At 38.8% G+C, this 11,022-nt stretch overlaps 2 protein-coding genes across 8 annotated transcripts in view; one reads left to right on the top strand and one right to left on the bottom strand.

The window, feature by feature from the left end:
* Positions 1–6,942, top strand: part of LOC102213834 (fatty acid desaturase 2-like) — a 16,528-nt gene extending 9,586 nt beyond the window's left edge. For 2 of the 3 annotated variants that reach the window (XM_013910087.1, XM_013910088.1), the window contains 11 exons: positions 2,283–2,393; positions 2,678–2,875; positions 3,093–3,194; positions 3,263–3,388; positions 3,474–3,534; positions 3,622–3,698; positions 5,068–5,165; positions 5,379–5,475; positions 5,607–5,686; positions 6,164–6,289; positions 6,377–6,942. In XM_013910087.1, coding sequence (XP_013765541.1) covers positions 2,283–2,393; positions 2,678–2,875; positions 3,093–3,194; positions 3,263–3,388; positions 3,474–3,534; positions 3,622–3,698; positions 5,068–5,165; positions 5,379–5,475; positions 5,607–5,686; positions 6,164–6,289; positions 6,377–6,428 — 1,128 coding nt within the window. In that variant the 3' untranslated portion in view covers positions 6,429–6,942. Of the gene's footprint in view, positions 1–63; positions 146–592; positions 857–2,282; positions 2,394–2,677; positions 2,876–3,092; positions 3,195–3,262; positions 3,389–3,473; positions 3,535–3,621; positions 3,699–5,067; positions 5,166–5,378; positions 5,476–5,606; positions 5,687–6,163; positions 6,290–6,376 lie in introns of those variants that run through there. The other variant, XM_005730099.2, reaches the window with a different exon arrangement.
* A 127-nt stretch (positions 6,943–7,069) lies between these two features.
* Positions 7,070–11,022, bottom strand: part of eps8l2 (EPS8 signaling adaptor L2) — a 43,582-nt gene continuing 39,629 nt past the window's right edge. For 4 of the 5 annotated variants that reach the window (XM_005730093.2, XM_005730094.1, XM_013910029.1 and 1 more), the window contains 4 exons: positions 10,311–10,386; positions 10,038–10,191; positions 9,086–9,218; positions 7,070–8,031 (listed from right to left, as the gene is read on the bottom strand). In XM_005730093.2, the coding sequence (XP_005730150.1) occupies positions 7,954–8,031; positions 9,086–9,218; positions 10,038–10,191; positions 10,311–10,386 (441 nt within the window). In that variant the 3' untranslated portion in view covers positions 7,070–7,953. The remainder of the gene's footprint in view (positions 8,032–9,085; positions 9,219–10,037; positions 10,192–10,310; positions 10,387–11,022) is intronic. The other variant, XM_013910030.1, reaches the window with a different exon arrangement.

Below are 11,022 nucleotides of genomic sequence, written 5' to 3'. Positions count from 1 at the left end.
TATACTGAGCGCCGATTGGCCCAGACACCCTCGAATGATCTGCTTGGAGTTTGTACTTGATGATCGCTACATAAAGCGGAACTGAACCTTTTTAACCGCTCTATTGTGACTGAAACCCGAGGAGAGTAGTTGAAAGCCGGATGCTGTAAGTTAACATTCATCCTCTTCGTGTTATTGCCTGCACGGACACCCACCCTTGTTGTTTAATTGTTCAGTTGTGGGACGATTAATCCGTTTTGGTGGCGCTTTAGTCACTTTTGTGTTGGGTTTTTACACGTTAACCTCGACTGGACTTTTTCCAGCCTGTGCATTCACGTATAAAACAAACTTATGTGCTGAGTATCGATGCATCTGGCGGCTAGGTTGATGTTTAATGTCGACACAAAATCTTGGAGCTTTTGCTTCACCAGCAGCTTCAGTTGGAGGCTGTGGGATCTCATGAATTATTAATGAGGATGTTGCACTCTTCTTTGTTTTCCTTGCGCTACATTCGGTGTATTAAACTCAAGAAAACACTAGCATCAAACTAATTCTTCCCTGTGTGTGCTGCTCCTTGCGTAAACGGTTAAAAGGGCCCCTTTTTAAAACCCAGGTCGGACTGGCACTTTAGAGCTCAGGTGCATTCAGACCAGAGGCAGCGGTGAGGATGGGACGTGGAAGCCAGCAGACGGTTCCGGGAGAGCCGGACAGCGGGAAAGCTAAAGGCGTTTACACCTGGGAGGAAGTGCAGAGCCACAACAGCAGGAATGATCAATGGCTGGTCATTGATCGAAAGGTTTACAACATCACTCAGTGGGCCAAAAGGCATCCAGGAGGGTTTCGCGTCATCGGCCACTATGCTGGAGAGGATGCCACGGTATATTACGTTTATATGTTTTATGTACTTTCCTTGAAAATAAATTCAGAATGCACGGGCTTGTGCATTTATGTTTGCTTGTTTTTATTTTATTTTTAATAATATGAAAGTTGTGGTGTTTATGAATACACCTAAATATTGTGATTAACTACAATTCTGGGAGTGAGAACGTGTTGGAGGTGGACCACGGTTTTTTTTTTGGTTTTTTTAACTGTTAAACGGTTAAAAAAAAGTCCGGTATTTACACGACTGTAAATGACTTGTTGGCCTATGATCGATTCATTTTGAGCCAGAAACAAACATTGCTGTCAGGTACAAAGAAACTTTTTTTTGGGAATTTTATATATCCTTTATTTATCAAGGTAAAAAGTGGCACTGACATTAAAAATGTCTAAAAGATACTTTCAAAAGAGGTCATTGCTTTTCATATTATATAACCCTTTCATAAATCCTGTTTACCAATATAAGCGAATATATTAAACATAAAAAACACATGCTGTACAAACACTGGAATTGGATCCATGGATGGCTCCACAGAGCAGATGGCACTGGACACTATTTAAACTCTTTAAGTCTACTTTTTACTCTGCTTAATCGTACTGGCAAGTATAGTTACTAATATACTTGAAATGGACACATTCCTGGGTATTAAATATTCATTCCAACATTTCTGTCAGAGCTTTCATTCATGTAATAATCTCTTAGATCCTCAGAAAAAACACTTTTAACTGTTCTGGGGTGAGTAAGGGAGATCATGCATCTCCACACCTCTGGAGAAGACCTCCTATCAGAGATCAACTCTGTATTAACTGTTTTATCTTAATCTTAAGACACACATTTTTCTCTATCTTTCGGTTGTTCTTAGTGGTCTTACTGTTTTGTTAATTGGCATTTAATTTTATCAATTGATCTTTTTCTATCTACTACCTACTAATTAATTTTTTATGGATACTGATCATGGCTGTAAGAATATTTAGACCTTCTACAACACAAAGTCAGCAAGTCTTTCTCCCACTGTGTCTCTTTCTTTCTGCATATATTTGTGAATGCTGTTGTTAAGAAAAACATGCTTGGAATTAATTTGATTCACTTGATATTTACTTTAAATATGTCCTGCATGAAAAGTAGTTTACACACCAGTCTACAGTCTACACCTGGACCTTTTGCCACTCCTTACATGTCTATTCATTCTTTGGAGCTCTAACAGAACGAGAGTTCCCCTTTGAGGTTTTATGAATAATGATTCATGAAAAATAAAAATAATACCGGTGGTAGTAAACTTGTTTTTACGCAACATGGTTGCAAATACATAAGTATGTTTACCAGAGGTTTCTTTTTGATTTTGTGGCTCCTCAGAAGGATCAAAACTATTTTCAACCACTAAATAATTTCTACTAGCTTACATTTCCAATTTTCTCTCTTTCAGGAGGCATTCACTGCTTTTCATCCTGATTCCAAGTTCGTGCAAAAGTTTCTGAAGCCGCTGCTGCTTGGAGAGTTGGCAGCAACAGAGCCAAGTCAGGACCAAGACAAAAATGTGAGCCTTTGATTCCCTGAATAAAGGACCTTGTTTAGATGCGGAATAGAAGTAGGCCAGCCTTTTCACAGATCTGAATTCCTATTCATGCATTTTACAGTGCTGGGAACAGCTGAGATTCCTGATGCTCAGGTTTCATTGCCGGGTTTAATGCCTCGTTTCTCTGAATCAAAACCTAAAACTGCTAAAATGCAAACATTTTTCTTGATTTCACAAGTGTCACATTAGTACATAACATCCTCTCAGCTTTACAGAACTGTTTGTTTCTTCTTCTCTGAACCCAGGCAGCCATCGTGCAGGATTTCAAAACCTTGCGAGCTCAGGTAGAGAAGCAGGGTCTGTTTCAAGGTCAGCCTTTGTTTTTCTTCCTCCACCTCGGTCACATCGTGCTGCTAGAAGCCCTCGGATGGATGCTTGTTTCAATGTGTGGGACGGGCTGGATACCCACCTTACTGTGCTCGGTGATTTTAGCAACCGCTCAGGTAATTCAGACATAAACTTTAAATGGATCCTAATATGTATTTCCTTATTTTCTGACATATACACTTTTACAAAGGTGGATGCTTACATTAAACACAAAGTTTGAGATAATGAGATAACTAATCCTCAACCTTCGTCAGTAAGAGGATTAGTTCTATTGTAGTAGAATCTCAGAATAAACCAGCCAAAAACATCACATAATGCTTGCTACTTCTTTAGTCGCAGGCTGGATGGCTGCAGCATGACTTTGGTCACCTGTCGGTCTTCAAAAAGTCCACCTGGAACCACGCTGTCCACAAGTTTGTCATTGGTCATTTAAAGGTAACCTCTCTCAGTTATATTCTTTTCATATAAATTAAACACAGGTATTAAAAGATCGATTTTCTCAGGGAGCTTCTGCCAACTGGTGGAATCACAGACATTTCCAGCATCACGCTAAACCCAACATCTTCACCAAGGACCCCGATATCAACACGCTGGACACCTTTGTACTTGGACAGACTATACCAGTGGAGGCAAGTAGCACAGCACTAATGTTTCTAATTTCTCCAGTCATATGATCCAACTTCTCATCACCCTCTGTTTACCTCTGTGTTACAGTACGGGATAAAGAAGATCAAGCACATGCCCTACAATCACCAACACCAGTACTTCTTTCTCTGTATGTTTCTTCAGAGTCATTTAACAAGAATAAAAAACTATGACAGCTTTGTTTTAACGAGCCTTGTCTTTTTTTTTTCTCTTTCAGTGGGACCTCCGCTGCTCATTCCAGTTTTCTACAACTTTAATATAATGCACACCATGATAACCCGGCGATACTGGCTGGTAAGCTCTCAGCCTCTGAGTGGTGTAGTGCAGTTTGTATAATGATTTTCCATTTGATGTATCAGGCTGTATTTAGCCTAGCAAAGGAAAGGTGAGCTTAGAGTGCTAAAGAAAAACATTACAGTAAAATCAGAATAGCACAGGTGGTAGCAAACACACAGTTTCTCCTCATTTTCAGAGGCTTAAACTACTAACTGATTATTCTGTGACAAGATAAAAGAACGAAAAGCAAAGTTCATTTCAAATATTGAACTAGCATTTAGTAGCTTTTCATTGTTTTTTAAATATGAAGCCCAAACTGATGTCACTGCAAGGGAAGGAGACCGGCCATCATTTAAACCTATCAGAGAGACAGCAAAAACTTTAGGAGTGCCCAAATCAATGATTTGAGACATGTTCTTAGAAAGAATGAGTGGACAGCCGGGTCAGTAACACCAAAAGACCTGAAAAACCACAGAAGACAACTGAAGTGCACGATGGCAGAACTATTTCCGTGGTTACGAAAAACAGCCTTAAAACATCTAACCAAGTCAAGAACACGCTCGAGGAGGTTAAAGTATCATTGTCAAGGTCTGTGATCGAGACATACCTTTGTGAATGAAAATACAGAGGGTTTAAAACAAGATACATACAGCAGATTATGCTTAAGAACTGGAAGACCAGACTATGCCAGAAATTATGTAAAAAAACCTGCAAAGGTCTGTAAAAATCTTTGGACAGATGAAAACAAAATGAACTTGTACCAGAATAATGTGAATAGAAAAGTATTGAGAAGGAGAGAAACCCAATTGTCTGTCAAATATGGTGAAGGCAGTGTTATGCATGAACCTGTATGTCTGCCAGTATCCCCACTGGTGCTTAGTGAAACAGGAGTCTCTCAAGGCAAAGAATGTGAAATTCCTCAAGTCAGTCACCTGATCTCAGGCCAACAGAGCAGCTTTTCATTTACTGAAGACAAAAGTGGAGGCAGAAAGTCACGCAGACAGCAGCTGAAGGTGTCTACAGTAAAGGGATAGCAGAGCATCTATGCTAATCTTCAAATAGTCATTGGCTGCACAGGATTTTCATACACATACTAAAAATATTGCTTATATTAAATAAAATTGAAGTAGTTTGTTAGTTTAATTTTGAGCCTCTGAAAATAAAGGACTGCATATAAAATGGCTGTAATTCCCAAACAGTCAATGCAACATTTTTGTTAAACCTCTTATGACAGATGAAGGGCTGCACTGTGTTCTGATCAGAGGCAAAACTGCAAAAAATGCCCAATAAATTATGGACCTAATTGTACAAATACGATAGTGATGAATTATGACTCTTGTTAAGTAAGACATTATATAAATCATATGAACGTTCTTGTCTTGTGAAGGATTTGGCTTGGGCCATGACATACTACCTCCGCTACTTCTACTATTATGCACCTCTATACGGCGTGTTTGGCTCAGTGGCGCTCTTTTTTTTTGTCAGGTAAATATTTAGAAAGAGAATTAACCAAAGCATTATGTGATTGCTCTTCCTAATAAGGCATACTTTAGTTGTTACACTGTCTTAGACTAGATTCTGGGTGAAAGAGTCACCTGGTCCTATCAGTTGTAGTATACCTTATTAGGAAGATTTTTTTCTATTCTTTCCGTTATCCCTTCTACAATGAAAGTTATCATGTTGTTATTCATTTTGCAGGTTTTTGGAGAGTCACTGGTTTGTGTGGGTGACTCAGATGAATCACATACCGATGGATATTGATCATGAAAAGCACAAGGACTGGCTGACTATTCAGGTACCTGTACCTATTTTACCAGCAAGGTTGTGCAAAAGTTTTGGACACTTTGAGTCTTCCATCGCCCAATCCTCATAAATGTCCCTGTATCACAAATATTGATCTTATTTAGGCTTTTTTCTCGTCTTCAGTTACAATCCACCTGTAATATCGAGCAGTCCTTCTTCAACGACTGGTTCAGCGGGCACCTCAACTTTCAAATCGAGCACCAGTAAGTGAAATGAGTGCAGCAAATGCAGACAAATGTATGTTCAGTGTGCTTTCACAAAGTCGAGTACTAGGATTAAAATAGAAACAACCATTTTGCAGACACAAGCAGCAAATGTCCATAAAACCTCTCTGAATCAGGAACTAGAATCAAGCATCACGCTTGTTGTAAATATAGAAAAAAATGGTGAAAGAGTGGTGTCATCACATGCTAAAGTCAGGCCTCCCCATTTAACCACTTGTGAAACTGCCTCTAATGGGGGGGAGCACACACACAGACACGGAGTCACATTCTGTAAACACAGTTTTTCTGACAGAACTTTTTGTAGGAGCCCAGTCTGCATGCATCGTTCCAGTGCCTTCATAATTTAACAGCTGTCATTAATATGAAATTGTTTGGCAACATAGAGAGACTTTAAAACACAAATTCTCAGACGCTATCATATCTGACAGAAGCTTCCTGTTTCTTTTCTCTCTCAAGCTTGTTCCCTACCATGCCGCGCCACAACTACCACCTGGTGGCGCCAGAGGTCCGCGCACTCTGTGAGAAACATGGGATTCCTTACCAGGAGAAAACTTTGTGGCGAGGCCTTGCTGATATTGTCACGTAAGTATTATCATAATGGAGCACTGACGAGGTTGAAAACACACACAGACACTTACTTGTTTTTCCTATTTTTTTTCTTTTCATCAGGTCACTGAAAACCTCAGGAGACCTCTGGCTCGACGCTTACCTCCATAAATAACAGACTGCATTTCCTTCACTGATGTAAAAGGAGTGTTTTTCATTTTTGCATCAAAAAAACCCAACTAATTGTATCTGTCTGATTATTAAAATCAAGCCACTAGTGGGGGAATGACCTTTCTTATTAATGCTATTGTTAAGTCTGGGGTTCTCGTAAGTTGCCTTTGAGTGTCTTGATCAACAGTAGCCGTTCTTTTTCTGTTTAGTCAATTTGGCAGATAAAACATGATCATTTTATTGCTCAAAGGTGTGGTGATGTAAAGTCATCTGTTGGCCATCCGTCCATTCAAAATTGAGAAGAATTGCATCTCCTCCTACAGTTTCATTCAGAATATAATCAATGATGTCCTAATTGGTCATTACACACACGGTGCTCTGGGGCCAAAGTCACATTTTTCATGTGAGCCAGATGAGCTACTATGTCACTGATGTTCTGGTTTCTCACAAACCACTATTTGTACAATATTAATTTCATTATTTTCTGTCAAAATTTAAATTGTAACCACTTTAAAATGCAGCTCTTGTTATTCTGTTTCAGTTTACAATAAATAAACTGTGCTGACTGTTTCTGGTCCTCTGGTAAAATTGATCCAATGACAAACACAAGAACCATACTGACAAAAGACATACAATTAAGACCGAGTTTATTTATTCATTTTTGAATCATTGTCTTTTTAAAAACTATATACACCCGCTTGAACGTTTCCCTAAATCTCCACTTATTCATTACCAGGATTTACATATCTACTGCACATACTGCTTGTTATTCTGGTGCTTGTGCAGCTTACACTGCAAAACGCCTTGCTGCTAAGAACACGTTAATGGCAGCGTCTCACTTTTACAGACAAAATCTTCATGCAGAATTGTTGCTTGCTAAGTTTGCCAGAATGTCTGAAACCTGATTAGCAAGAATATTTGTTTTAATACTTAGTGTTGATGAGCATTAACCAACCAGGCTGAGAAAATGATACCTGCTAGAAGTAACACAGAGCGTGTCTATCTTTTTTTTTTTCTTTTTTAACTCCTGTAAACAGTTACATGAAAACAGTTGGCCATATATCAGAAAGCATGTCAAGCATTCTGGCACAGATTTTAAAACACAATCGCTAAAATCTACTTTTTTAAAGGTATTTTAGTAAACAGCCTCATTGTTGATGGTGAGCATGAACATTAACTGCACTGCTCATACAAATATGTACATTACATGCAAGTCATGCATACACGTGCTCACACGCACACCGAAGTGTACGTAAATTCATAAGCTCCTTTTTTCTTTTGTTTAGCAGAAATCTTTGTTGAGAAAATTTAAGGAGACAAAGAGAAAAAATGCAACACAATTAAGAAAAAAACGCTTCAAAACATACACGTTGGATGATACAAAATAAATATACAATTAAAGACATACACAATATTTCAGTATTTGCCAAGGCAGATCAGAATTAACTGTAGATTGATTGAAGAAGCTGGTGCACTTAGAAAGCTGTGAAGGAGCTAGATGACTAGATGAATTGTTTAGGTCAACGGGCTCAGTCTTTGCTGCCGGAGTCGATCCTCTCCTGCCGCCGTGTCAAGATCTCCTGCAGCTCTGAGGTTCCACCGCTCTGCTGTAAAGGAAGCATTGGTGTCTCTTTAAATATCGTTTGATGCTGAAGATGTCAGATATACAGACTTGCATATATTTACAAAGCAGTAGCTTTAGGATTTGTTTTCTTCTAAATACAGTTCCAAAGTTCCTGTGTCCATTTTAAATGAGGCACCTGCACAGACACCATGCTAACGCTAAGCTAGCCAAGAACCCAGGGTGACATTACCTGAGTGAATGCCAACCCCAGCCCAGCAGCTAGATGCTGAACTTCAACAATAAACAAGCAGATGATCAGTCAATCTGCAGCTTCAGTTTCTACCTGCTCATGTTTCTAAAGTAGAATCACTGAGGTGTTTGCTTTGAAGTCTTTTTGTGCTCGTTTTCATCTTTGCTTTTTGCTGTCGACTGTGTTCATTTCAATGCAGCGCTGTCTGAGGTTCAATTCTTCATTCTCCTACAGAGAGTCCTCAAATTTTCCTATTGTTTAAATTACAATATTTTCAGCAAACGATAAAACCTACAAATTTCAAATTATTCAGACTAAACAGTTTAAAATAGGCTTTAACTTATTTGTAAAACACCGCTTTCCATTTTTAATTTACATTTTTCTGCAGCATCTCATTGCTGTGAATAAACTCAGTGAAAGATCCAGTTGGTGGTTCAGGAATATACCACACTGCATTGCAATATATATTTACATTCGTAATTTGAGGTTATTAATCTACTTTGTCATTTTTTGTAACTTTTTTGATTACACTTTTGTGTAGCTGTGATTATGAAGAACATGTTAAACTGACAAATTCTTTCTACTTAGTACGGTCTCCATCTCAGTGAGTACATCCACTTTTTATGGCTGTATGTACATTAAGTATAGAGCGTGAATCACTATGAATCTGAAAGCTGACAACAGATTTTACATGCATCTACTTGACTTAACAATCTTGGAAAATTACTGAAAGTTAAAAAGTGGGCATTTTTCATACAGCATCTAAAGGCTGTCAGATGTTCAGCAATGAAAGCACATCTATCAAATGAAACAGCTGTGTAAGCAGTGTGCTGCTGAGGGGACTGACCTCTAGCTGTTCTTTCTGCACGGTGACCAGTGAGAAGACGCGACTGCCTTCATCTCCACAAACAGCCTTCAGTTCTTCTTTGTTCAGGGAAAACAGCTGAGCCCCAGTCAGGATCCCCAGACAGTCAACAGTTCTGCAGAAAACAGTCACACAATTAAAAGACTGTATTTACTAAAACAACATTGCTTCCAAAAGAGAGCACACTGCTAAAGGACCATTTAAAAAAATGTATGCCATTATAACAAAGCATGACAGGAAAAGATACGTATCATCAATAATATTATTCACATTGTCATTTCCTGCACCTGGGTCACGTGACAGGCTCACTGAGACATGTTGCTATACTTAGACACAGCTTAGCTTTGTGCTAAATGCTAACTAGCCACATATGCCAAGGTGGTAACGCTTATATGGTTACAGAGTAACAAGGCAAACAGACACAGCCATCCCACTCTGCATCTGTTCATAAAATAAAGAAAACCTTTAATCACTCCTTTCTGGCATCTCTGTCTGAACTTAAATAGATCGCTTTTTTGCACCAGACTACACCTCCAGGCTAACACCTTTTAAGCCACTAGAGGTCAGTAAAGACATGAAATTCAGCAAGTGATACTCAAGTTGCTGTCTAGGACCTAATATTTATCAAATATAAGAAATACACATTAAAAAGACAATAAATCCTCTTTCTTTCAAATTATTTCTTTTCAAACCAACTGACTTATTTACTGTTTACTTGGAACAAGGATGCACAGAGCGAGATGATGCAAATTCTTTGCAAAAAAGGCTCATACTGCACCAAACATCTACTTAGCGAATTAGAAAATTTGTTATGCACCCTATGTGGAGCTTAACAAATGATTTGGCCCACAAGCCGTGAGTTGTTTATCCCTGCTTTTAAGGCGTAGGGAGGTATTTTGATTTGGTGGATTAGTGAGAGTTGTGGGTAACTTACGATTTTGAGAAGCCTTTTGAATTGAGCCATGCAGTCACTTGCTCTGGCTTTGAGCTAGATTTGAGCAGGACTTGAGCGCTGGCTGACGGCCGTTCCACGTGCAACTTCCTTGGGGGCTGCTTGTTATTGATTTTAGTCAGCAGCTCCTCTATCACTGCAGCATGGAAATATGATGGAGACAAAAGTCAGAGCAAGAACAGCTACCTCTTAAAAAAACAACAAACAGGGGGAAAAAAACATAACTGGAATTTCTGATTACTTTTTAACCCTTACTTTCACTCTTGGGTCTTTCCTTCTTGAAGCTATTTCCAGGGCTTCGAGACCCAGGGGAGGACGGGCTGTAACCTTGCTGCACACACAGAAACACAAACACAGGTCATGAGAAAGCAATCAAAGCCAGCATTATTCCAAAAAACTGGTTTGTCTTTTATCTCATTCTGCTTGACTAATTCTTGCCAAGTAGCCAAAAGCAAAGTACGTGTGGGAGGTTCTCACACATAGACGAGTGTTTGCTGGAGGGCATTTCTTTAAGCAAGCAGCAGGTACCTATAAGAATGCAGCGTAAACTTTTCTTATTTACGAGACCACTTTATTACAGCTCTATCATGAAATGATAACTTGACTTTAATCCCGGAAGTATCCTGTGAAAGAAAATCATATCCAGCTAGTGATAAAGAAACCTTGACCTTTCTCGTAAGCTTATAGGGATAATTAGTTATTGTCGTCCTGGAATCCATCACAACACCTTTTAGACAATACATCTGGGCTTTTTCAGAGGTGGGAAGTAACAAAGTACAAATACTTTACAAAATATAATACAAAACCTTTTTATTTTTATTCTTTAAATGTTTTTTTACACAGATATCTTTAGTTTCTACTCCTTGGAAAAATTCCTTAGAATTTTGGTTCAGATGTATCATCTATGGCATTTATACTGGGAGTTTACAGGGAGTGCAGAATTATTAGGCAAGTTGTATTTTTGAGG

Source organism: Pundamilia nyererei, unplaced genomic scaffold, assembly GCF_000239375.1.
Source record: "Pundamilia nyererei isolate P.nyererei 1_Seehausen unplaced genomic scaffold, PunNye1.0 scaffold00035, whole genome shotgun sequence".
In the NCBI taxonomy this organism is placed as follows: domain Eukaryota; kingdom Metazoa; phylum Chordata; class Actinopteri; order Cichliformes; family Cichlidae; genus Pundamilia; species Pundamilia nyererei.
This window is presented reverse-complemented; position numbering and strand designations above follow the sequence as displayed.